Here is a 26,310-nt window from a genome sequence, read left to right as displayed (position 1 = left end):
GAGCGAACCACAGAAACAGAGAGAATCTTCCGTGCACTTTGCTAAGCGAACAAAGCCAAACCCCCAAGCTACATGTTCTGTGTACACATCGGCTGTTCCACTTACATGACTCAGAAATCCAGGGAAACAGACCAGCGTGGCCAGGGGGTAGAGGGTGGGGTGACCACAAAGGGCGACAAGAGGGAGTTGGGGGCGAGGACACCGTCCCATGTGGTGACGGTGGTGGACTCATGCCTGTGTCAAAATCCAGAGAACTGGGCACCACACACCGTGACCTTTACTGTGTGTGAATTAAAAAAAAAAACAATCTGTGTGGGCAGTCCATATGGAACCCAAGCTGTAACCAACGAACCTACCGGAGGGGGCGGGAAACAGCAGCACCAATCCGAGTTGTTCTGGAAGAGTGTTTTGACTGGACACTCTGAGGCTGAAGATAAAAGGAAATGCACACAAACGTACCCAGGTTGTGTGTTGTTCCTCACAGGGCATGTGGCTCAGCGATTCTGAAACTACTCTGTGTGGATACCAGGGGTGAGCAAGTAAGAACGTGTAGTGTGGACAGGGAGAGGCACGTCTCCACGCTGCCAAAGAAAGGAGAACACGGGAAGGCTGGAGTGAAGCTCGCGTTGTCAGCCCAGAACTCAGGGGTCCTTCTGGACTCACGGTTTCACAAGAGACACGCGATAGATAGACAGCCAGATAGATAGATGGAATGGATGGTAGACAGACGATAGATAAAGGATTGATAGATAGACGATAAATAGATGATTGATAGATGATAACTAGATGGGTGCAGAAATAAACAAAGCAGCATGGGCCAGCACGTGTTAGCACACACACGTACATTTCTAACGTCACCCGGCAGCAGTGAGCACACCCAGCCCCCAGAGAGGCTGGTCCTAAGCCCCACTCTCCAAGCAGAGGAACCAGGCTCCTTGGAGAAGGGGCTGATTTCAGGCCTGGGGCGGGGAAAGTGCAAGATGACCTTGAGAAACCTGTGGTGACAGAAAGCAAGAAAGCGCTCAAAAAAATGGAAGAGGGCATGTCAAAAGGACACAGGAGCTAATGGGAAAGAAGGCTCAGGGGCTTAAGCTGGGACAACTACATCAAGAAAATAATTAATGATGTTGTTGGACTAAAACCCATAAAATAAATTAAATATCCATGCGTCCTTACTGATATAAATAACTGGATAAAGAAAGAAATGAAAGAAAAATTCTAATAGAACAGAAGAAATGTGGGGAGCAGAACGTCACAGCTAGAACAGGACAGCGATCACGGTCGCAGGAAAGACCCACGCATGGCCGCTAACACGAGTGGACAAAGCTCAAGGAGAAACAGGCTTTTTGCACGGTCTCAGAGTATCTTCCCCAAGGTATTTCCTAATTACAAACGACAGCTTTTTGTGGAGAGCTTGCAGGCGCCGCCTCAACCTGGTGAACAAGGCTGACATCGCCTGTGATAAAACGTTGCGACACTGTGCAGCCCGGATAGGACGCACTCAGAAGGGCGCGCTGCTCCTGGGGTCATCTCGACAAAGACGCACAGCCTCCACCTGATCATGAGAAAACACCAGACACATCCGACCGAAGGACAGGCCACCCAGTGACTGACCAGTTCCTGTTAGTGTCAAGGTCAAGAAGGACGAGGAGAAGCTGGGAAACTGTCACGGACCGGGAGGGATCAGGGAAACAGATGACTAAGTGCAGTGTGGGATCCTGGAACAGAAACAGGACATCTGCCAGTAGAAAAACTGGTGGGATCTGAGCGAAGCCTGTGGACTGGGGGAGTTTCGAAAGTGTGCGATGATTATGCAAGATACGAGACCAGGGGAAGCTGGGGAAGAGTCTATGAGAACTTTATACTATTTTTGCAACTTTTCTTTAAATCTAAAATTATTTCATAATAAAAGTTTTAAAAATTTTTAAATGCTTGACGTGGAAGCACGGTGGCTCCCGTATCGCAGGTACTGCCGCAGTGGGTGCGTGAAGCAGCGGTTCACAAAGACGCCCGCAGCGTAGAGAAAGCCCCACAGCCCTGACTGTTGCTCCCAGTGACAGGGGCTCCTTGCTCTCCACGGGCGATGGGGTCGGCGGTCCTGGGCTGGGAGGGGGATGACAGCACAAAAGACCCCTTGCTGGCTGCAACTTAAGATGGCAGGTCTTTCCTGATGTCCTCAAACCCACCCTGGAGACGGACCAGCTAGAATGTGGTGGGAGGGAGGCCCTGAAAGGGTCAGCAGAGTCCCGTTCCGCTGTGGCCGTAGCCCGACGGCCCCCAGCTCTGTGCCAAACTGCCTCCCCACAGGCAGCCTCAGGGGCTCTCTGTTCTCTTGCCACTTGACTGACAAATTCAAAGTGGCACTGTGGTCTTAGCTGTCAGTCTCCCATTACAGGGAGTTACCGGGCCGCAGGGACGTCCCTCACTGACCGCCCAGGGCTGCTATTTCTACATGGTGTGACAGGACGGCTTGGTGCCAACTGTTTCACGCATTTTTTTCCTACTCTGGCCAGGGTTCAAGAACTCTCTGCCTGATTCCTGGAGGCCGGCAGCTGGGCGGAGGGGCAAACGGGCTTCTCCCATGAGGCTTTGTGTCAAAAACCTTTGAGAGGGTCTGACCCCGGCAACGAGGCTGCTGTGCAACGCATCCTGGCACGTGCCACCACTCCTCGCCAGCCCTGAGCTGAGACGTGAGTACAGCTCTGTGCCTGCCTCAGTGATGCCCGCTGCCCTCCACCCTGACTGCCCCAATGGGAGCACCCTGGGAACAGGAGCTGGTCCAAGTCACCCTGGGTCTCCACACTCACGAAAGGGCTCTGCACAACAAGCCATCCATGTTGGGTCCTAAGGTCACCAGGGATGGGGGGGCGGGGAGTGGTAGGAGGGACCCTTGCCCCAGAGAGGCTGTGCCTGTCCAGCGCCCCCAGCCCCACTCTCGTGCTCCCAGCCCTCCTTACCTGGCCCTGGCTCCCCTCCACAGGTGAGACATGCTCAGGGCTCAGGGGGCACGGAGTGGCCTTCCAAATCCTGGTAGGTCTCCCCTGCCCCGCACACTGTAGAGCCAACAATGGCCACAGGCAGGCTCACCGGGGAAGGCTGCCAGGAATGATGCTGACAAGGCAGAAGCAACTCTGCCCACCGCGGTGGCCTATCTGGGGACTCTGGGCAGTGCACCTCCACACAGGTGTGGGCGGCTGTGACGTACAGCGTTGATGGTCCTTCACGCTGACACAGGTGACCTTGGAGGCCAGGCCATGCCTGTGGACTGTCCCCGCCAAGCAACTAGGAGTGCAACAGCGGTGCGTTCGGCAGTTTCCTGAGTGTGATCGGGCACAGCCTGGGGACTCTGGTGAAAGTCCTGGAAGGCGACCCCACATATGGCCCTTGGGCGTCTCTGGGACCAGAGGGCGACCAGGTAGGTTCTCGTTGGTTCCAGAATAAGCCTCTAGAGTGACCTTCCTAGCCAAAGGCTGTGCTGTGCACCCCTGGGGGACACAGGGGCTAGATCCCGCCTGGGCCTGGGGTCCTGTATCAGGCCCACCACACACAAGATGTGCCTCTTGAAAGGAGCAGGCACCCAGATGTGCTGCGTGAGCAATGAAGAGAATGCAAAACAGCAGAGGCGGCCTCTCCCCTCCTCCCCGCTCCACCTTGGCCTGCCTCAGCTCTTGCTCCCTTCCTGCAGGCCCTGTGGCTCCTGGGGGACCCCTGCAGCTCTGCTGCTTGAGGATAGGAGGCTCGTGGATGGGGAGGGGCGGGAGAGGCACCCGTGGGCCCACCATCACCACCCTACAGATCCAAAGAACAGAACCTGCTCAGCTCCTGCAGAGCCTCGCCACACCCCACAGAAACACCCCCCACTAGGAAATCCTGCTTGGAAAGAAAAGCTCAACAATGGAGTGCCCGCCCCCCATCCTCCTCCCTGCTGGGAGCCCTGCCTCCCCAGGGAATGCATGGGTGGGCCACCTGAGGGCCCTGGGGGCAGAAGGAGAGGCAATGTGGGCGAGGTGGCCCTCATGACTTTAGGGGGCCGTAAGGGAAGCCTCTCCCTCCGAGCTGGGAGCCCGTCAGAGGGGGAGTGTTCCACAAGACAAGATAGGAAGTGTTCTCTTTCTGGAGTTTCTGGGGCCAGCAAGACGGGACATGGGTGGAGAAGGCCGATGGCCTTGGCAGCGGCTGGAGCCCGTGTTGGCGGAAATGGCCGAGTGCCTTTGAAAAGTTCTTCCCTGCTGAGAGGGAGCTGAGGCCGTCCTGGTGGCTCCAGGATAGTCTCCATGGTAGGTTCACAGGTGGCTTGGGGAGGGCTCAGCTGGCCTCAGGGGGACTGTCCTGGGTCTGGGCTGAGAAGGCCCACAAGGGGGTCAGCACGTGAAGGGCCAGAGAGGAGCCCACAGACAGACGCCCACAGGGAGCCGCCTCTGGTCTAGAGGTGGAGGTGGGAGGTGAGCCACCCCACCTCTCCCCACCCGCCCGTATAGACACCCGGGGGAGGGTCTCAGCACATGGAACCACATTTTAAACGGGCCACACTGGACAAAGCGGAATTAGATGAGGTGGAATCCAGCACATGAGGAGGAGGAGTGCCAGCACCCTGCTAGGGCCCTGAAGAGGGCAGAGGGAAAGCTCCATCTCTGATGGACGGATGACAGCGCCTTACCTGCTCGCCACCTGGGCGTCGGGCTCCCTTCTCACATCTGCAGGACCACAGGGACATTGCTGGCCCCTCGCTGGGCACTGCCCCTTGAGTGCAAAGGCTGCAGCTCCGGCTGGGCAGCTCGGCCACGCTTGGCCCCCTGCAGCCGTGGGCCTCGGGGCTGTGGGTGCCGGGCGCCCAGGGCCCCGTGGGGTCGGGGGCTGCATTGCCAGAGGTGGCCTCTGGCCTCCGCGATCTCTGAGAAGGTCAGGCCCCTTTCCAGTTGGCCCATCCCTCTCTCGTCCACCTCCTATTATCATGTCCCTAACCCTCCCTGTGGTCAGTCCCACCACATTCCTTGGTGGTGGCTCAGGGCCGGACTTTGGCCTTCCTGTCTTGGGCAGGGTAGGAGGCGGAGGGTTGACAGCATGGAGCAGTGAAGCAGCCACGCTCTCGTCTGTTCCCACGGAGTGATGGAGTCACAATCAAGGGAGGGCATCGGGACGTGGCCATCAGTAAGTGCTCAGGACCCGAGCGAGCGAGTCACAGCATAGCCGTGGCCCACCAGAGGTGTCACGGGGAAACCATCTTCAGGACATCCCTGACAAACCATCCAGTTTCCCTGAACGAAGGTCACCCCTGCAGCCACAGCTGCCGTGCTGTCATCTCGTGGGGTGCCCGCGCTGTTTCCGAGAGTCCTCCTCTGAGGCACATGTTGCGGCTGAGGGAACCGAGAGGTGAGTCCAGGGCCAGGTTCGCTCGCGCTCCTGCACAGAAGCGGCTCTCTGCACCTGCTCAGCAGGGAACTCGCACATCCCTGTAGCCGGGATGGAGGCTGCGTCCGAGGAGGGACCCAGGGTCCAGCAGCCAAGACCAGGCCTCTTGCAGAGGGGCCCAGTCAGAAAGCTAGTTCTAATTCTGGCTCATCAAAGGGGGCAGCTGCCCGCCCAGAGGTGCTCAAAGCCCCCCTTTCTCCCTCTTCCTCGTCAGGAGGGGGTCCGCAGAGACCAGACCCTCTTGGATCTTCAGAGGTGAGACGGGGCACCTCGTCTGGCTGCCTGGGAACCCCCTGCTCTCTGGTCCAGCTGGAGGCACGGGATCCAGCTGCTCTGGGGGCTGGAAGAAAAAAGACGCAGGACACACGTCAGGGAGGCTGCCTGGCGAGAGGGAAGGGGCTGGAGGGAGGAGGGCCTCTGGGAAAGGATGATCACTGCTCTCACAGGGAGGGCCCTCTCCCCCGCGTGTGAGGGAAACCTCGACATTTCTGGCTGGACGTCCACTGTAACCCACGCTTGTACTCAATACTAACTCCAGAAAGTCCTGCTGCACCAGACAGCTTCCAGGGACGCCCCAGAGGCAGGAGCCTGGAGGCATCAACAGAAGGCACATGTCCCCTCCTGGGGCAGGTCCTGTGGGAGGGAGGCAGTCCTCTGCCCTCCTTCCTTCTCAGGAAAGGCAAGCGCCCTTCGCCCCCTCTAACTGTGGCGACCCCTCTGAACCCTGACCCCGGGCAGGCACTGAGGTCTGAAGGCTGCGGGCAGCTCTGGAACAGCCCTTGGAGAGCCCTGGGTGTCGCCCCCTCCCAGAACAGCAGGCAGCAGCTCCCCAGGCGGTGCGGGGACCCTCCTGGTGCCCCGGGAAGCAGAGCGGGACCCGGCTGGGAAACCCAGTTGATGAAACACTCACCACGTCGGGGTGCCCAGGAGAGCTATGACCACAGAATGAAGGCTAAGGAGAAAAATAAGAACAGAAATAGAAACTGAAAAGGAAGGGGGGGGTGGGGACGTGGAGGGAAAGAAAGAGAAAAGAGAGTTGGTAGGGCTTCTGGCAGGAAATAACGTGTGACCACAGACAGAGCAAGACGGGGCTGCCAGCAAATCCTGGCGTGCTGGCGCCCAGCGGTTAAGGGGCGTGCTGCCAGGGGCTGTGAGGATGCCCTGGCTCTGAAGCCACCGCCTAGAGACACATTCTGGGGACCTTGCCCCAACCAGAGGCTGGGCTAGGGGCAATGGTCAGGAGGCCTCACGTCCAGAGTGTCCCCAGCACAAGCGAGCCTCTGCTGGTCACATCGCCTCTCGCCTCTTCCTCTGTAGGGTGGGACCAACCACCTGCACCTGTCTCCGGGTGATGGTGAGACCACTATCTGGCTAGTAATAATGATGGAAGTCTCGTGCGTGGAAAGACACTCCCAGCGCCAGGCATACACGAGAGCTCTCAGACAATGTTTTGGTCTCAGTCCCATCACAAAAGATAAAGCACAACCAGCATCCTGAATGGACTTCACATGTGGAGCCTCATTTGGGGTTGGGGGGAACGGGACCAGGCCAATTCAGACACAAGAGAAAATCTGGCAGTGGTACAATTGATTGGAAATGCAGAGTTGCTTTAGTGAGAGTAAAAGAATAAACACCCAATTTAAAAAATTCTAGTATTTGGGGCTGGCCCCGTGGCCGAGTGGTTAAGTTCGTGCGCTCTGCTGTAGGCGGCCCAGTGTTTCGTTAGTTTGAATCCTGGGCGCGGACATGGCACTGCTCATCAGACCACGCTGAGGCAGCGTCCCACATGCCACAACTAGAAGAACCCACAACGAAGAATACACAACTATGTACCGGGGGCTTTGGGGAGAAAAAGGAAAAAAAAAAAAAATTCTAGTATTTAATACAAACAAATGCTCTCGCTTTAAGATGCAAAGGGAGAAAGACATTCATCTGGGGGGAGAGAATGTGCCCACTGTGAGGCCAGAGCCCCGAGAACAGCGTGTCCCCTCCCAGCCTCCTTATTTCCCAGGTGGCGGGCGCCCACGGGGCAGGCAAGTCCTGGTCGGCACGTTGTGCCCTGCACGGTTCTAGGCACCGGACAGAAGCACCGGCACAGTGGATGTGCACGTTTACTGTGACAATTGGCAGTAAAGGGCCCAGGGGAAGGTGGGCTGCTGTCATTGATGGGGGGTAGCCAGGGCAGGTGGGCGGTGGGAGACCAGCTGTAGGAGGACAGCTCTGGGGAGGAGCCTCATGTCCTGCCTCCGCTGGCTGTTCCTGGGGCCAGGCTGAGGACCTGCAGCCCACAAGGGTCCCATCCAAACACAGGCCTCTTGTTCTCTCTGGAAGGGACGAGCCAGGGAGGTGGATCCCACTGGCTGCCTCACTCAGTGCTCGGGGGCGGCAGTCATAGAGTGAGACCCACCCCACAGGCAGGACCAGCCGAAAGAACTGAACAGTCTGACCCCTAGAGACCAGTGAAGCATCCCTAAATCACATAAAAAGAGCTGCCCTAAAACTAAGCAAAACCCCTAGGAGGAGCCGGGTTCTCTCCGGGTGCGCTCTGTGCACCTTGATTTGGGGAGCACCAACTCGGGCTGTTGCCGTGAGTAGACAGAGTGCCCAGGACCCCACGCCTCACAGAGCCAGGGGTCCAGGAAAAGAGCCAGACAGTCCTCCTGGGGCCTGAACCAAGTGCCCCAAACTAACGACCTGGCAGCACCCGGAGTTTCCTAAACCTGGAAGCTATGTCTTTAAGAACCAAAGCTAAGAGACCCTTGTTCACCGACAGCCCGCCCTCAAGAGGAGAATTCCGGTGCTCAGGGACCTGGCTTCTGGACCAATGTGCTCGGTGAGCTTGGAAGAGGACTCAAGTGCTCCAGCACAGCCGTCAGCACTAAAGGGACCCCAGGTTGCTGCTCTGGCACACTGGGGAAACTGAGGCTGAGAGAGACACAGCCCTCTGGGGTCACATGGCTGGGTCATCGCAGAGGCGGTGTTCCCAGACCCTGGCTCCCAGCTCCTGGTCCAGATCAGATGCCACCCTGAAACCTCGTTCTGTTTGACCGTGCCCCAATCTCAGACCTCACGCTAAATGACACCCGGGGAGTTATCGTCCTTCTCTTTACAGAAGCTCCCAGAACAAAAGAAGCCCAGAAATGTGCATTCATTTTACCTTTTCCTCCAGTTCCTTTATTTGTCTCTTCTGAGCTTCTATTCTTTCTTCTAACTCTTTAATCCTCTGCAATGTTAAAAGCAGGAAAAGCTTCAATAACCAGAGCATTTGGGAAAAAGCCTGTCTGAATCTTCACTCATGCACCTGTTGGACCCACAGCCACAGAGCAGCAGCCGTGTGGGCAGGGCCCGGGAAGCCGTGGCTGACCACATTTTCACCACTGTCTGAGTCTTATCTGCACCGTGAGGGGCCCAGGAGCCTCGGTCTGTCCTCTCTCTGTGGACTTCGGCTAAGGAGAGGGCTGCGCTTCCTCGGTTTCCCTTACAGACATAGCCTTTCTCAATCTGCTGCTTTGCTCCAACAGAAGAGTGGACAGCCCTCCCCCTGGCCACACCTCCCGTGGCAGGAACGATACCCTCCCGCCTCCTGCAACTTCAGCCCATGAGCCACAATGCTAGCAGTCCAAGGGAATAGTACGGAATCAATTCAGTCCTTCTTAAACACCATGACAGCAAAGTGACAAGCAGCAGGAGGTCACAAAGCCAGTCACAGGGACTTTCCTTGCAGAATGACATCACGTTTTGAACCCACGGTCTTCACTTTGGTAGGCAATGCAATGCTAATTAGATGCAAATTTGCGTGTCCAGGCTGGGTGTGGATCCTGCGCCTGGATGCTGGAACCAGCTAAGCTCTGAGCACAGCCTGTCTGATGACCACCGTCCTCAGACTGACACAGATCTGGCGGTGGGTGTCCTGGGAGCTGACTAATCCTCTGGTCAGACAGCAGCCCACTAACATCCACAGCAAACCCTGCCTTACTTGTTTATCTGACTTTGCAAGTTGAGTCTGGCATATGGGGTGGACACATCTGGAAAGGCCCCTGCAGGTCACGGCGGCATGCACGGGGGTGGAGACATGCCTTCACACCAAGGCTGTCCACTCTGCCAGGGCGCCTCACCTTCTGTTAGAAATGGACTGGCCGGACTGACCTGAGGTCCCCAAGCGCCCCTAGGCCAAGAGAAGGCCAGGGGCCGCTTCCTGAATGCTGCCTTCACTGTGCCCTTCCATTGAGGGAAGAGTCATGGACGAGACTGGGCAGTCAGGGCCCCAGCAGACAGGACATGCGCCCAGAGAGCTGGGCAGTACGACCCTTGAGGCTGGTCAGCAGAGGCTGCAGTCAGCCAGGAGGGCTAGGTGGGGCGCGGCCATGGGAGGGCATGGCCACCGGCAGGCACCGAGGTTGCAGTGTGTGGTTATTGGAAAGCACAGCCACAGGAAGCCGGGCCTGAACCGCCCCAGCGCCCCCCAGGCCCCACACCTGCTGCGCCAGCTGCAGTAGCTCCATGCGCTCCCGCAGGATCTGGGCGTCCCGCTCGCGCAGCTCGCTCATGACCTGGCGCTTCCACTGCTCCACGGCCACCTTGAGCTTCTCGCGCTCCTCCTCCGACAGCAACTGGGCCACCTTGGCCCCGGCCTCCTGCTGCAGGGCGTCGTACAGCATGGCTTCCAGCTCCAGGATGTGCTGGGGGCAGGAGGGGAGAGTTAGCCCTCGCCTTCTCCCCGAGGGACTGCCAGGCCTGAGGGGGGCCTGGGGCACCCCGAGAGCCCTCGGGGTTACAACGTCTCCAAGCCTCTCCACAGAGGGGACTGTTTTCTTCTCCACCAGCTTGAATGATGTTCTTTGAGTGGAAACACGGTTGGGGCAATTATTTCAAGATCACTCCCTTCTACGGGATTTTTAACCTGCAACGAAAGTTCAGCGGCAGAATTCTTACATCGTGTTAACATCGGGGAAAACGTGGTCAGCAGGTATTTGAGACCAGAACAGGATGATGGCAGCAGGGGCGGGTGGGGTGGGCAGAGGTCCCTTGAGGGAAGAACAGAGTCTCCCTTTGCCCACAACCTTCTCACACCCTGGGTCTGTGAGTGCCAACGGAGGGAGGGCACGCTCACAAGGGTTTGTCTGAAGTTATAACAGAAGGGGGCAAGTCCCTGACTTCCCAGCCACCCCCCCAAGGCCAGGCCACTGTGGGGCTCAATTCCATCCGGTGAATCGTGTCCCCAAAAAGATTCATTCAAGACCTAACTCCGGAACCTATGGATGTGGCCTTATTTGGATATACGGCTCTGCAGATGTAATCAAGTTAGGACGAGGTCATGCTGGGTTAATGTGGGCCCTAATCCAGTGACTTCTGTCCTTAGAAGAAGAGGGAAATTTGGAGACCATCACAGAAGACAAGGGGAGAAGTCATGTGATGACAGAGGCAGAAATTGGGGTGATGTGGCCACAAATCAAGGAGTGCCTGGAGCCACCAGGAGCTGGAAGAGGCTAGAAGGAACCTCAGAGACACCTGGATTTCCAACTCTGGACCCCTGGCTGTGGGGCAGTTCTGTCTCTCGGCTGCTCCCTGCTGTCTCAAACATGCCCTCACCTCTTCTTGGCATCAAGGCCCCACATGCCTGGCCTCTGCCCGTCTCCCAGCTTCATCACCTCCACTCTCCCGGATGAAAAGCCTGAGGATGCCCACAGCCACGGCGCCTGGTAAGACTTCACCTCTGCGATGTTCGTCAGCCCCTTCCATGAAGTAGGAGCTCTCATTAGGTCCAGTTCACAGATAGGGAAAGTGAGTCACGCTGATGAGACAACTTGGGGTGAACAACTCGCACAGGGTCCTGCTGGGGGCAGAGCTGGGGTCTGGACCCTGCAGGGGACTCCAGAGTCCACGGTCCTCACACTGTGGGGGCTCCGACATGGCGAGCCCACCACGCTGCTGGTCCCAAACACGCGTGACACCCCACGCTTCCCAGACCGTGCTCATGATGTCCCTCTGCCTGAAGCCTGACGAACTCCTTTTCATCCTTCAGAACCCACCTTTCTGGCCCAACCTGCTCTGCCTGTGAGCCCCTCTCCTTTGACAGCAATCCTGCCCTCCTTTTCGACTGCTGGTTAATTCTCTCTGCTGCCAGGCTGAGGGGTCTGTCGCCCTCCTCGATGCAGTCCCAGCACAGAGCCCACTCATAAGCAGACACTACACGTCTACTGAATGACAGATAAATGAATGAACACAACCCTACCGGGAGAGGCTTCTGATGTGTTAGAACCATTCACACCTAGCATAAATTGATGCCATTTACTGAATCAGGTAAATTTATGAAATAATTACATCATCTGTGAAATCAGGTAAGACATCACAGGCAGTAATCAGCTGATCACCTTAATTCAAGAAGAAACAGAGCTCTGGGGCCTTGATGCCCCCAGTGAAAGGTCCGAGGCCGGCGCAGCTCAGCCCTCGGGCCGGAGCACTTTCCCTTTTGGGGCGAGCAAACGGACCCTTCTCCCTCTCCTGCTGTCAGGAGGCCCCGAGAGGGAGCTGTTGATGGGGGACGGGTGGGAGGACAGGCAGATGTTTAACCAGGACACTGTCAATGGCATGTGGTCAAGCTGAGTGACGAGAAGAGACTCACGTCAGCGAGAATTCCAGAGGTGATCACCAGAGCGGCGCCCACAGAAAACAGACCCCGCGGGCCCACCACCGGTCGGTCCGAGGAGTGGACGGCCAGTGAGGGACAGTCACCAGAAGCTGTGGGAGAGACGCTGGGCGCCACCCTGGCCCTGGGGTGCAGACTGGGGGTGCCTCCAGCCCTGAGGGGTCGCCCAGGTCCACCAGCTGACCTCGCTGGCGGCTGCACCACCCAGCAGCTCCGGAGCCCTCAGGAGCTCTGCGCACAGGCCTTGTTTGGTGGACGGCTCGGGTCTGAGTGCCGACCAGGCCTTTCAGGAGGAGCCACAGAGGCTGGGCTCCCCACCAACTAGAGAGAAGGAGGACAGGGGACAGTGCTCACCACGGATCTCAGGGGAAGAGCCCAGAGCCCAAACCCCTACCCATGAGAAGACCTGAGAGGGGCAGAGAGCCCGACCAGGCTCAGTGGGAGCCAGGCCCTGGAGTCCCCAGGTCGGGGCCATGCCGAAGGAGGCGGGCAGGACTGAGGGGAGGCTGGAGCTGGTGGGCAGCGAGGGCCCGGGGTGGGCCGTGTGCGGGGACGCAGCGAGATGGGAAGAGCTGAGCAGGGCATGCTCGGCCCCTATGCTGCCTTCCAGAAATCCAATTCGTGACCCAGAAACTACCATGCAAAATGATCCCATTGCTATCACTTAGCAGCCAAAACACATACCTCGTTATAAATTCCTAAGGATTTAGCAATTTGATCTGAAGTACTTTTAAAGCTTTTTCCTCGGAAGATTTTATTGATACACTTTGAAAAAACCAAATTCTCAAACTACAGAAACTCATAAAAAATGTAATATCTTTAGAAATAAACATTTCCTTTTCTTTAGGCAAAATGATTAAGAAAAGTCCTTTGGCTTAGTAGACATTTTAGGAAAGGGGAAAAAAAAAAACACTTTTGGACCTCACTTACATTTTATTGTTCTTGACAGCCACAAAATAAACTGTCCCCAGCTGTCACAACCAGCTCACACCCCATGTCAACTGCCGCTTCTTAGAGCAAAAGAGCTTAGTGTGTTTAAGATAAGCTCCAGCATTTAAAAATAAACGGGCTGAGCTTGGGGCTTAGAATTAACATCACAATGGCTTCACAGGAACCTGGGAACCGGGATGTCCCCGACCTTCCCCACACGCGTGGGCACAAGCGATGGGCCACCTGCAGGACTGTCTGCGCACGCCCTTCTCCCCAGCCTGTCCGGGTCAGCAGGTCTGCTGGCAGCTTCCCAGACAGCCATCATCCCATCCTAGGGACCATCCTCACCTTCCAAAGCCCAGCTGTGGCTCTGTGCTCACAGAGCAGGGAGGGTGTGAAACCCGGCAGGGGCCCACAGGCTGCAGCCCCCAGGGCAGCCCGGGCCAATAGGTGCCACCCTCTGCACAGGGTTTCCTGAAGGACAGATTCGACGGCTGATGGCCCAGAGGAAAGTGCGAGCTGGCACAGTGATAAGGAAACGAGAGTGAGATGGCCAAACTCGGGTCTTTCCTGTTGGAATGGGAGGAACGGACCCCCAGTCATCACCCAGGGAGGTGTCCCCAACAGCCGCACACAGTGAGGCAGGGCAGGACCAGCCACCTGCTCCCCCTGGGCAACGTTTCTCTAGCATTTCTATAGTGTATAGGGCTGTGTGTGTACACATCTGTGTTATAAAGCCGTCTCTCTGACACCATCTCAGTGACTCATCTTTTTCGCACTGACGTCATGTAATAAATTCCCGTGGTGCGGCTGTCTCCAGGATAATGCCCGGGTGCTAGCAGCAAGCTTCCTCCTCCCGGAGCGTGCCCAGGACGCAGGAGCAGAGCACAGGCAGCAGCAGTGCAGGGGCTGGGAGCTGCCTGGCTGCCCCCACATACTGTGAACACCCGGCACCTGAGTGAACTGGAAACACGGGCCTCAGCACGTATTTCTGAGGAGGTCCATCTGTGCCAATTCAGCTCTCCCTGAGGCCACCTCCTCTGTGGCTGCTCCTGCAGGCGTCAGACAAGGACTGGCAGGTCAGTGGGCCATCCTCACCATCATCACCCAGCAGAGGGAGCACTGCCCTGACCCTCAGGAAGCCCGCCCGCCCTCTGATGGGCACAAAGAAGCATCCAGCTGCTAGCTTCCGAGCCGGGCAGCAACAGCTGCCACTGAACACGCCGTTGTGACAATCTTATACTGTCCACGAGGGGCCGAGTCACAGGGGTAGGCTGACCAGCTGGCGGTGGGGCAAATTCCAGACCCCACGCCTGCTTTTGGCCAATCCTCGGGCTCCCTCGTGTGGGCCACTCGACGGCTTATCCTGAACTGGAGCGACAATGTGCTCTAACTTCAAGGATTCACAGTCTGGGGGGAGACAAAGGCACACCCAGGCAGGAAGGACCGTTCTCCAGGGGACGTTAATTTACAGGTGTAACTGATGGCCAGAAAGGCAGCACGGGCCTCGCTCCCCTGGGAAGTCCCCAGCAGGTGCCTCTGCTGAGCTCGTCTGAGGAGCTACGATGCAGTCCTTGATTTGGGGTCACCCCTTGACATGGAAAGGCTGCCTGAAGTTCAAGTGAAGTTTCTGTTCGGGGTCTCAAACAACCTCAGTGAGGACTGACTCACAGACAGAGGTGATGGCTACAGGTCCTCCAGATCTCGGCGTTCACCCCACGTGGGGACAGCCCCTAGGTTGACTGGGGGGAAACCGCCCCGTGGGGAAGCAGATGTGCAAAGGACGGGCGGACTGGCTTTTCTCGAGTGTTACTTACACTCAACTGCGTTCACTTAATTCGTAAATGCATAGTTTTCAATGAATTCTCTTTTCTCAACTCATTTCAAATATCCGATTGAGTTCTGCTTGTGTGCCTGCATTCACAGGGAAAAGGGTTTGCAGACAGGGTGGTAAGGCCTCCTGTGAGCTCACCAAGCCGGGCGTCTCCAGAGGGAGAAATGCAGAGAGTGACCCCACACCAGCCACGCAGGGCCCAGGCTCTTCCCGGGCGGGGGTCTGAGGCCCAGCCCGCACAGACCCCGAGACACACCACTGGACGTGTGAACAACTTTCCCTGTTTCTACCCCAAAGCCCCCACCCCCTCGGGGGTTCCGGCAACTGTATTTCTCTTACTTTGTGAGCTTGGTCCAAGGACTGCTTCCTGTAGTCCAGCTCCTCATCCAGGTAGCCCTTCTGTTTACTGAACAGCTCCTGAAACACAAGAGGACCCACGTCTTGGCCTCGGGTGCCGGACCGGGTGACGCGGTGATGCAGGGCCGCATGGCGAGATGCCCACCTACCTTCTCGCTCTCCAGGTCCACCATCTTCCGCTGCAGAGCTGACTCCGTCTCTTCAATCTGCTGGAGCCACTGGACACACACAGGAAGAGCAGGTGACTGTGACCTCTCAGGTCACCACACAGGCACCAAAGCCATCCATGGAGACAGCCTGGGAGAGGAGGGAGGGAGGCCTGGCCCCTCTCCACCCTTCCCATTCTTCCTCCAGTGGGCGAGAGCCCAGCCCTTGCTGGGAGTCAGGGCTGGGATGGCATCGTGAGCTCCGTGTGCCCAGCGTGCAGGCCAGGTCCAGGTTCCACCCCACACCCTGCCTGGCGTCCAGGAAGTCTGTCCCCCACCCTTCACCAGGGAGGGGAGGGTCATTAGCTGGGGTGCAGCAGGGGCAGCTGCACCTGAGAGCTCTGCCAGGAGATACTGGGAGGGCAGCCTGTTCTCTCTCAGTCCCCTCCCTGAAGCCCCATTCACTGGAACACCCCTTCCACTTCCTGCTGGAGGACCACAGGAGGGAGTGCTGACAGCAGGTTCTGGCTATGGGGGTGGGACCAGGAGCAGCCTGGCAGCCCTGGGAGCAGGGAAGCTGGGGGGCGAGGGAGCCCAGGTGGGTTGGGGGACGCCCAGGGAAGGGTCCTGACAGGTCAAACAGAATAATGACAGTTTTACAGACCCACCACATCTCCTGGCTTTGGGAGTAAACCCAGGCAGAGTTGGCCTTAGGGCAAGTTCTGGCTGAATCTGTCATTTGAAAACACGCGTGGTGGGTATTTTGACCTCCGCCTGTACCAGACCTCCCACGGCAGACAGGATTAGTGGACCCCCTGCTCCCCATGGCCCCTCCTCCCAGGGAGAGCATCTTCTCTGAGCTGAGCACGGAAAGGGAGACCTGCGGGGAGCTGGACCCTCTCCCAAGAGCATCCACGCAGTCACTGTTACCTTTTCAGCCAAGGTTAGGACCGTCCTGGCTTGTATGATGACTACTTGCTCCTCATTGGTCAGATTCTGCACCCAAAAGCAGAATACACATATAGTCAGGGGCAATGCCTTCAGGGCGGCCAGGCTGAATGATGGGTGCTTGGTGGTCGGAGTGAATGATGGGTACTGGGTGGTGGGGCTGGATGATGGATGCTTGGTGGTGGGGCTGGATGATGGATGCTTGGTGGTGGGACTGAATGATGGGTACTGGGTGGTGGGGCTGAACGATAGGTGCTCGGTGGTGGGACTGAATGATGGGTGCACGGCAGTGGGGGTAAATGGTGGGTGCTTGGTGGTGAGGCTCAGTGATGCCTATTGGGAGGGGCTGAATGATGAGTGCTTGGTGGAGGGGCTGAGTTATGGGTACTAGGTATAGGGCTGATGGGACAGGCATGGGGGACCTGGGGCCACAGTTAAAGGTCAATTTTACTAAAACCCTGTCCCAAGTCTGACACCCCCTACTCTTGACCCTGTTCACTTGGGGTGCACCCTCTCTTGGTCCCCTCTTGTCCTCTCGCCGACAATAACCGTGTAACAAGCAGGCGGGCAGTGATAAATACATCCCCACTCTCTGTCTCTGTGTCCATCTTTGTTTAAAGCCAGCTCGCTGCATATACAGCCGTGAGTTACTAAAACACCACTTATGAATATAGAGCGAAGATCAAATATCCATGGCTGTGGAATAGTTCCAATTCCAGGGGGTTTGTCTTTTTTTTCTACATCTTACTCATGCCTTGTCCCAAGATGCCCACCCGGGTGGTTGCTCTGGGCAGGCTGGGTCTGGCTTTGGGGCCAAACGAGCATCCTCGGAGGATGTGGGCACTTCACCCGCTCAGATCCTGACGGCCACCTGCATCAGTAGCAGGGCGGGAGCTAGGCTGTCCCCACTGCTGGGCCCCACCTTGTGGACAGCCAGGAGCGGGGCGGGGAGAGCACGGGGAACAGAAGCTGGAGCAGCAAGGAGCCTGCCGGGATCACTGTGCCCCGGAAGAGGGTGGCCCCGCTCCACACCCTAGAGCTGCCCTGATTCAGGGTCCACTGGGAAAGCCCTGTCTATGTCTCTTGCCCTCTGGAATGTGAGCTCCCCGAGGGCAGAGTCTCTTGTCGTCCCCACCCCATGCAGTCAGCACAGGGTGGGGCCAATGACCAACCTCTGTAGGCACAGAGGCAGGCTCTGTCCTCAGGGCTTGTGCACTCCAGCTGGTGTGGGGCTGGGGCCAAGTGCCCCTCATCCCTCCTGCTCCCAGGGAACCCAGCCAGGCTGCCCACACCTCTCCCTCCTCCCAGGGTAGGGCTGGTCTGAGGGGCAGGATGGGGAGTCAGGACCTGGCTGAGCAAGCGGCTTCAGTGTGAGGGAGGGATCTACCTGGACATGATTAGACCAGGCCGAAGGACTTGCGACGTCCTACCTGGTGAGCAGCCTCGCTGGGGTCCTCCTGACCCCTCCTGGAGGTGACCACGTCCTGATGCCCCAGACCCTGCTTTTCCTTCCCCAGGAGACCCGCCCCTCTGCAGGCCAGGCGCAGCAGGTGAGCACACTGCCCACCAGGGAGGACGGGCATCCGTCCTGCCCCCGCCAGCCTCTCTGCTCCACCCAAGGCCCTGACTCCTGAGGAAACCGAGGTCTGGGGCTCAGGCGCTCACACGGCCAGTTTGGAGGCTGCAGCTTTCTCTGGGGTGGTCTGGGGATGGTGGCCACAGCACTAGCACATCCTGAATGTGAAGGTGACGGGGGCCAGGCTGTCCCTGTCATCTGCCTGAAGTGTGCCCGTACGCTCAACTCTGACCACAGAGACCTGAAGAGACACCCCCCTGGCCCATCGGCAGGAACTGCCAAGGGTGCCCACAGGGTCTCCTGAGTGTGAAACCCGGCAGTGTGTCCTCCAGTCCTCAGCCACCTCTGCCCCTGTGCTCTGAGGCTGCACACGGGCTCCATGGAAGCCACGCTCACTGCTGCTCTTGGGCGGGCAGCTACAGGGTGCGGAGGAGCCCTGAGCAGGACTGGGTGGAGCTGGGCTCATCCTGCCTCTGCCGCTAGGACAGCTCTGGGACCTGGTGGGTCACCTCAGGGGCCTCAGTTTCTCTAGCTGTGAATAGGAAGGTTAATCAATATGGTTCCCAAGAACCCATGACGGGGTCTAATACCCAGCACTGGACCCCAGCGCATGCTCAACAACAGCCATCCCTGCTGGGGGCTAGCGCCTGCACTCTCTGCAGCCGAGACAGATCCCAGGCCTGAGTGAGGGGGCAGAGACAGCCCGAGGCCTCCCCACTGGGGCTCCTCTCTGCCTCTGCTCCGCATGGCTTCCCAGGTGAAGGGCAGGTGAGGGGAGAGGGTTCCTGTCAACACAGGGCCCCAAGCACCCCGCGGCTGCCGGGAAGAACAGCTGGCCCCGAGCATGTGCCTGAGCACCTGGGCTTTGGGGGGGGTGTGTATGAATGAGCACATGTGTGTAAGTGAAAACTTGTGTGAGAAAAGGTGTGTGTGAATGAAAACATGTGAGTGAGTGAGAACGTGTGTCAGTGAGAACGTGTGTGTGACTGACAATGTGTGAGAATGTGTGAGAGAACAAGTGTGAGTGAGAACATGTGTGTGTGACTGAAAATGTGTGTGAGAATGTATGTGTGAGTGAGAACACGTGTGACTGAGCAAGAACACTGTAAGAACGTGTGTGAGTGAGAACATGTGTGTGACTGAGAATGTGGTGAGAACGCATGTGTGACTGAGAGCCTGTGTTAGTGAGAACATGTGTGAGAACATGAGTGAGAACATGTGTGTGTGTGTGTTTGCATGCATTTGTTTCCCTTTTTTCTCCACCTATTGCATGAAGTGCATGAATTTGACTAAGTGCCTGGCTCTTTGTCGAGAACAGGGACCAGGATGGGGAGCCAAAGGCGCCTTATGGCTAGCCGTAGACTGTGCATTTGTTAGTACACCTTGAGGGGAAAAGTTCTAGGGTGTGGAGTGGGGCCGCCTTCCAGAGCAGTTGAGCCCTCTGTTGGACAGGGAGGGGCTCAAGAAGTGCAGGATGATGGATGGAGGGCGGATGGAGGATGGACAGATGGTGGATGGACAGAGGATGGAGGATGGATGGGTCATGGAGGATGGAGATGGATGGATGGGAGGTGGATGGGTGGATGGAGGATGGAAGGACAGAGGAGGGAGGGTGAGATGAAGGGGTCAGTCACTTTGCCCACTCAGTAATTAACATTCTTTCAAGGAGTTTGCTGTAGAAATTGGAACTCCGCCTCAAATGAGATTTGGAGATTATTTATAGGTTCTGCCCCTCCTCCAAAACCAAGGAAGTGGGAACCCCTAGGAGTCTGGAATGTCTAAGCTACTCCAAGGAGCCACAGCCCCCATCCCCGCTGAGGGGCTGGAAGAGCTTAACGGCTGAGAGGGATTCCAGAACCCGAGCACACGAGGCCAGCAGTGTCTCTGCTGGAAGATCTGGGGTGTGCACAGCAGAGGCTTTCCCTCCCTAGCGGAGCAGTAGCCCCGGATGCCGTGCTTCCCGGTGCTGGTGGCCACCCAGATGGTGCAGGAACAATGGGAGGAAGGAATGGAACTTCTCCCAAATGCTGGGCCCCTCCCAAGAGACCCTAGCCTAGGAGGGGGGCGAGGGCGCAGGTAGGGCGGCCTGTGGCAGGACCGCAGTGGGACTCACGGGGCCCTGGACCACGGAGGGGCTGGGACCTCGGGGTGGTTGCATGGGGAGGCATGCACAAGTCAGGAGAGCAACATACACTTACGGCGTTATCCCCCAGGATGTCGAGCTTCTTCATCAGCTCTGTGACCAGGATGTCCTAGAGGCAAAGAGATGACAGACAAGGTGAGCGCCAGCCGGGCGGGGGCCGGCGTGGGGCGGAGTCGGGCAGGGGCTTTACCGTCACGCCTTCCGCCTCGCAGTACGCTTGGAGGGGGCTCTTGCCGTCCACGAAGGGGGTGTGGTGGAAGTTGATGGCGGGCGACTTCCTCTCCCTCTCCTAAGACAGAGAGTGGAAGGCTGGGCATGGGCAGACTGCTCCCTCCTGTCCCCCGCCCGCCCCAGAGGGCTGTGCTGGGAGCCCATTCTAGGAAGATCGTGGGGACACAAAGGCCACCAAATGTGGTCAACATGCCGTTTGTGAAAACAAAGCCCTGGCTGCAGCAGCAGCAGCCTCATTGGACTTGCCCAAGAAGACAGGCCCTGTCCAGATGCTGAGAGGAGCGGGGAGCTCTCAGCATAGATGGGCTCTCGGGACCCCAAGAGCTGTCATCGTGAATCCCATAGGGCTGTTGGGAGGTTCAAGGAGCAGTGTCCCCCACAGGCCTGACAAGAGCAAGCCCTTGAGGACAGTGGCTGGTGGTGCTGCCACCGTCCTCATCCAGGACCACATGCAGGAGCCCCGGGGGCCCAGAGGGGACTGTCTCACACACACACACACACACACATGGAGTGGCCATGCAGCCTTCCTGCCCCCTCAGGGAGGTGGACCAGAGGATCGTGACAGGCAGTTCCATCCGGACTCAACCTGGTTCCTTGGCAGGCAAGTGGGGACCCCTTCCCCACAACCCAGGTGTGTGGGGACACCAGGAAACAAGACAGGCAGAAATGCTGGTGCATAAAAGCAAGTCAAGCTGGGTCCCAGTGTTGTAGGAGAAGGTGGTCATTCTTGCCAGTGACAGTCACGACCCCCTCATCACCGGGTGCCCTGAAGGATGCCAGGACCCAGAGGGAGGCCCCGGCACTGCGTGCAGACACTCGTGGTTTTTGTCTATTTTGTTTTGCTTCTGCTTTTGTTTTCCTCTACAACAGCAAGTGACAGGGGCCCAACTACAGCCCTCAATCACACCAGCTCACAGGGAAACAACGCTCCGGCCCTGGACTCAGCCCAGCTCCCACGCCCGAGGCGCACCTCCAGCTCTAGGATCCGGAACTCCAGCAGCTCATTTTGGTCTTTTGCATCCTGGACCTCGTGTTTTAACCGAGCCTCTTCCGTCTCCATTTGTTTAATCTGTAGAATAAAACAAGGAAGAGAGCCTGGAGGTCACAGGAGGTCGACTCCCCAGCTTTTCCAACAGCTGCTCACTGTCCGTGGAGACGGCTGATCAGCCCCAGGCACCTGGCCCAGAACCCTTGCTCCAGCCTGAGTCCATTTGGGTCCATCCTAGTGGGATTGGGCGAGTTTCTACTCCTCGGCTAAACCAGGGTCGGGGGACAGGGAACACAGTGCCAGATGCAGGAGGCGGGAGCTCTGGAGCCAGATAAGCAGCCCTGAGCCCGGCCTGGCCGTCTGAGCAGAGACGGAGAAGAGAAGGTGCCCAATGGGGACAGAGGTGGTAAGAGGTCCCGGTGAGGGCCCGTCTTGCTGTGGCCAGGAATGCTCCCTGGAGCCCAGGCTGGCCCAGAGCCTGGTGGACACTGCTGTTCTGAGGGAGTGGCCGTGTACTGTGGCTGCCTGGCCACCCCCCAGAAATGGCTTGACTCATTAGGGACTGTTGAACATTAGGTTTAATGAGTGGAGCCAATGCAGTAGGCCCACGCCTTCCCTGGGTAAGCTTGATTCTGCTTGTGGCAGGTGTCCTCAGTGGCCTTGTGAGGACAGGAAAATGCACCAGGAGGGTGTCCACCGTGAGCTCAGTCCATCCCCCCAGAACTGAACTTTGGGGGCTGAGGGGCCTGCTCTGACACTCAGGAGACAGGTCTAGATGGATCCAGGAGCATCAGCATCTTCCGAGTGAGTTGATGCCGTCGGGAGCTGGAGCTTTCCCTAGTGCTGTGTGTCACACTGCACAGCTGGGGCCACCGGGAGGCATCAAGGCATCAAGGGCCACAGATGTGACCCTGTGCCCATGATAGCCAGAGAAAAGCACAGTCTTTAAGTGTGCACATGAGCATTTAAGTGTGCACACAGTGTTTAAGTATGCACACAAGTGTATATATGTGCACGAGTGTTTATGTGTGCAAGAGTGTCATAGGCATGAGTAAGCATTTAAGTATGCACACAATTGTTTAAGTTTGCACTCAGGTTTTTATATGTGCACACGAGTGTTTATGCGTGCAAGAGTGTCATATGCATGGGTGACCATTTAAGTGTGCGCACAGTGTTTAAATGTGCACATAAGTGTTTAAGTATGCTCAGGATCATATAAGCCTGCAAAGCAGTGTTGATGTGTACACACAAGTGTTCATGTGTGCTTGTGAACATTTAAGTGTGCGTGTGTTTAAGTGTAATGCAAGTGCTTATGTGTGTGTCTGAGTATTCAAGTATGTACAAGGGCATTTAGTGCATACAAGCTTTTAAGTGTGCAGGTGAACATTTATGTGTGCACGCGGGCATTCACATGTTTGTGAGTACCTTTAAGAGTGCACTCAAGCATTTGTGTGTATAACAAGAGTTTATATGCACACACAAGTGTTCGTGTGTACACACAAGTGTTATGTGTGCACGAGTGTTCTGTGCATGTGAGCACAGAAACAGCTGTCTTGATTCACGATACATGTGGAGGATCCACAAACAGCATGTAGGAGTTGCTCACTATTCAAGACACAAACAGCACCCAAAGCACAGCCCAGTGATGGACTGCCAGCTTCGGTGGGGGGGGCACCACTGGCCTCTGGCCCACAGGCTTGGTTCGGAGGCTGCTGGCCTGCGTGAAGTGCTGGCATGATGGTGCACCTCGTGCTCGTGAGCTTGCAGCTAGCCCAGCTCTTCTCTGGATGGGCTGTGCCTGCCACGGAAGGCGCTGCCTCCTCTGCCTGTGGACAAGGCCAGCTGCTGGCGGGGAGGGTCGCGAGGAGCACCCTCACCAGGCATGGGGCTTCCGGGGCTGCCGAGAGAGCTGGGGGCCCTAGGGACTTCTCTGTCTCTGGACACATGGCCATGGCCAACTCCTGCCTCATTCCACGTGACCTGCTCAGCAGCTTTGGGGCCCTACCCCCCCGTGGCTGGTCCTGAACTGCCTACATCTAATCTGACCAACAGTCTAGTCTGTGGCCCTCTGGACTGTGAGCCCCTCCTTTCAGCTAGCCCCGAGATCAGGCTGGATTGGGCGGGTCATGAGGTGGAGGGAGATGCCCCAGAAGGGATGTCTCACCTCTAAGGAGAAGGGAAAGTGTGGCGGCTCCAAGCAGCAGCTCAGCCACCAAGAGAACAGCCCAGTTTAGTACTTGTCATCTACCCTACGTCAGACACAACCTTCCAGCCAAAGAAGCCCCAGCCTAGGGGTGTGGAGACAGGGATGACAGCATTTTGGGACCTCCTGTTATCTAGGGGCCAGAAGAGCCCACTGAGGCCACTGCCAGGTGAAGCTGTGGTCAAGTCAGAAACACACTCACAGTTGCTCGGTGGTGACAGAAACCAGAGCCCAGGCCTCCTGTGGACTCTCAAAGGAGCTCTTCCCTGAGGACCACTGGCTTTAACACGAACACTCTTAGGAGTAGAGCTCCCTGGCCCAACGAAGCCTCCAGTTGGGACGATTCCAGTGGTTTCAAAAGGGCAACTCTTTCACAAAGTTTTTCTAACCATCCCCAACCGCAGAACCCACCAGTCCCACCAAACACCGGATGGGAAGCTGCTATGGACACAGGGCTCCCCCGGCCCCGGGGACACCCCGTCTCCAGGAGGCAGAGAGGGGCACCCCACAGGAGCGAGAAGCATAGAAGGCCCGGACAGGGGCCATCAGGGAACCTCGGCCCGAGCCCCACCCCGCCCAGCACCGCGGGGCCCCACACACTCCCGTGAACACAGAGGAATTCCTGCTTTTCTCGGGGAAGCAGCCGGATGCTCGGCGGGCTCAGGCGCACCTTCTCAACAAGCTCTTGGTTTCTCCGATACAGAGCTTGCTTCTCTTCAATCCACTTCATATCCTTGAAAATGGAATTGAAATGGAGAAATAAACACACTGCAGGAAAAAATCGTAAAGCCAGCATTTAAACCATGATTCAGCAGGACGGAGGGTCTGAAGAAAGGACTCAACACCCAGCTTCTAAAGTAACCACCTAATGATGGTTTACGTCACCCAGCTAATGACAGCCTGTGATTTCACCCGTTGTCCTGGAGGCACCTGGATAGAGAGCCAGCAGAGGCAGCCCTACTTCTGCAGATCCCGCGTGCCTCCACGCGGATGCACCCCAGGCCAGGCGCCCAATGACACAGCCCTGTGCAGACGTCACAGGTCCAGGAGACCCTGACATGGAGCCAGTGAGCCCAAGGGGTCTCAGGCAGGCGGGGTGAGGACAGTGGGAATCCCGTCCATTTCACACACGGGACACATGGACGGAGGCAGGCTCTGGCTGGCGTGACACACATGTAGATACCCTGCTGCCCCATCCACGGTCAGAGCTTGGTGGAAGTCCAGTGTCTTTGTGTACCCCCTTCCACCTTGAAGCCCTGGTGTTCTCTCACCAGCAGCGTTTTGTCACAAAGCAAGGAGTCACGGAGGGGCTGGTTGCCCGAGACACTAAACTTGGTTCCAGATTCCTTTTCTGCAAAGTTATCTGTGAGGTTCTTTTCCAGTTTGAAAGACTCATCTCTGCAAGCAAAGGAAGTGGCTTCCTCCCCCTCCTAGCATCCCCCCACCCTCAGCGGCTGCTCCTTCTCCGGCACAGACTGCATGATGGTGGCTACAGAGGGGACCTTTGCTCTCCAGTCCAGGGTCTACGAAGGCCACGCACACACAGCTCTGGAGCGCCGCCCTGCAGGCCCGAGTGCACAGCAGCCCCAGAGGAGTCACGGGCGCGGAGGGCTGCAGGCCGGTCCTACACGTTTCAGGTGAACAGCTCCAGGTGCTGCAGACCGAATTCTGGGCCTCACCCACTCAGGTGAGGGATGTGGCAATGTGGCCAGGCAGCCATCCACGTCATTCTCTTGTCTGTCCATCCAGCTGTCCACCCAGCAGTTAACACCTTCAGGACCACTAGGGGTCTGCACTGGACTTGCACTTTCCCACGTGGACCCTGCCAACCCCACGAGGATGTCCTCCAACCTCGTCTTGGGTCCACCTGGAGCTGCACTGTCCAGCTAGTCAGTGGGGGGTGCTCAGGCCTTGTGGCCAGTGAGGATGGATGCCCTCCTTCCAGATTTGAAGAACCCAGAGGTGGTGGTGGTCGTGGGGGGTGAGGGGAGTGGCCGACAAACCCCGGGGACCTGAAACCCTGGCCCTGAGCTAAGAGCACTAGTAGGACCTCCCTGGGTCAAGTCCAGGGAGGCCATATAGTGATGGTCAGGCGGACTCCTGCCTCATCCAAGGCTTCTGTGGAACTTCTTTAGCACATTCCTTCCAGTTTTCAAATGATTTATTGAGGGGTGATACAGTAAGATGTGCTGAGGGCTCGCTTTCAGTGTGCGGCTGAATCATCTTTACCCACGACCACGTCCACCGACCACCACCCTCATCAAGGGGAGACTCGGCAGCCTGGGGGACGCGCCCTCCCTGGCACCCCCCACCTGCGGCTGGAGGGCCTGGGCCACCATTCCAGCTTCCAGGGGACCCCGGGCCCCACGCACGCACCTGCCCCTGCTCGGCCAGCGTCTTCTCAAGGTCTTCTATCCGTGTCTGGGCCCTCTGCACTTCTGCTTGTAGCTGCTCACGGGTCTGTAGGATGGGAGGAGAGAGACATCAAATTTTCTCTAAAAGCCAGGACACGCCCACACGGACGGGGACTTTGAGAGGCCTGTGCGCCTTTCGGTTCAGCTAATGGAGAAACGGCGGTTCACTCCTTTGGAAGGAGCGCTCTGTAAGAAAGGAAGAACTTTAAGCCTTGTTTGAAGCAAGCGACCTGGCTCAGATTACAGGGCGATGATCTATAGATTAATTTTGAGGGATTACTAGGGAAAATCCTCGTGTACAGGACGAAACACCCCATGAGGACAATTAAGCCCAGTCAGGTGCTGGCCACAGGGGTAGTCTCTTGGATGACAATGACAACGACATGCACAGATGGGCTTGCTGAGCGGTCTGCCCAGCCAGACCCAAGACAGTACGGGCCCCTCCACTGGCCTTGTCTTCCCTTCCTTTTCCAGATTTTGCTTTC

The 26,310-nt window shown here is 57.4% G+C and overlaps 1 protein-coding gene across 1 annotated transcript in view; it reads right to left on the bottom strand.

The window, feature by feature from the left end:
- Positions 1 to 6,341: 6,341 nt before the first annotated feature.
- Positions 6,342 to 26,310, bottom strand: part of JAKMIP3 (Janus kinase and microtubule interacting protein 3) — a 55,219-nt gene continuing 35,250 nt past the window's right edge. The window contains exons 11-21 of the mRNA XM_046654264.1: positions 25,788 to 25,871; positions 24,082 to 24,144; positions 21,191 to 21,289; positions 20,180 to 20,278; positions 20,045 to 20,098; positions 16,253 to 16,318; positions 15,326 to 15,394; positions 15,159 to 15,236; positions 9,885 to 10,088; positions 8,567 to 8,632; positions 6,342 to 6,392 (exon numbers count right to left, since the gene is read on the bottom strand). Of these exons, the coding sequence (XP_046510220.1) occupies positions 6,342 to 6,392; positions 8,567 to 8,632; positions 9,885 to 10,088; positions 15,159 to 15,236; positions 15,326 to 15,394; positions 16,253 to 16,318; positions 20,045 to 20,098; positions 20,180 to 20,278; positions 21,191 to 21,289; positions 24,082 to 24,144; positions 25,788 to 25,871 (933 nt within the window). The remainder of the gene's footprint in view (positions 6,393 to 8,566; positions 8,633 to 9,884; positions 10,089 to 15,158; positions 15,237 to 15,325; positions 15,395 to 16,252; positions 16,319 to 20,044; positions 20,099 to 20,179; positions 20,279 to 21,190; positions 21,290 to 24,081; positions 24,145 to 25,787; positions 25,872 to 26,310) is intronic.

Source organism: Equus quagga, chromosome 2 (assembly GCF_021613505.1).
Source record: "Equus quagga isolate Etosha38 chromosome 2, UCLA_HA_Equagga_1.0, whole genome shotgun sequence".
Classification (NCBI taxonomy): Eukaryota; Metazoa; Chordata; class Mammalia; order Perissodactyla; family Equidae; genus Equus; species Equus quagga.
This window is presented reverse-complemented; position numbering and strand designations above follow the sequence as displayed.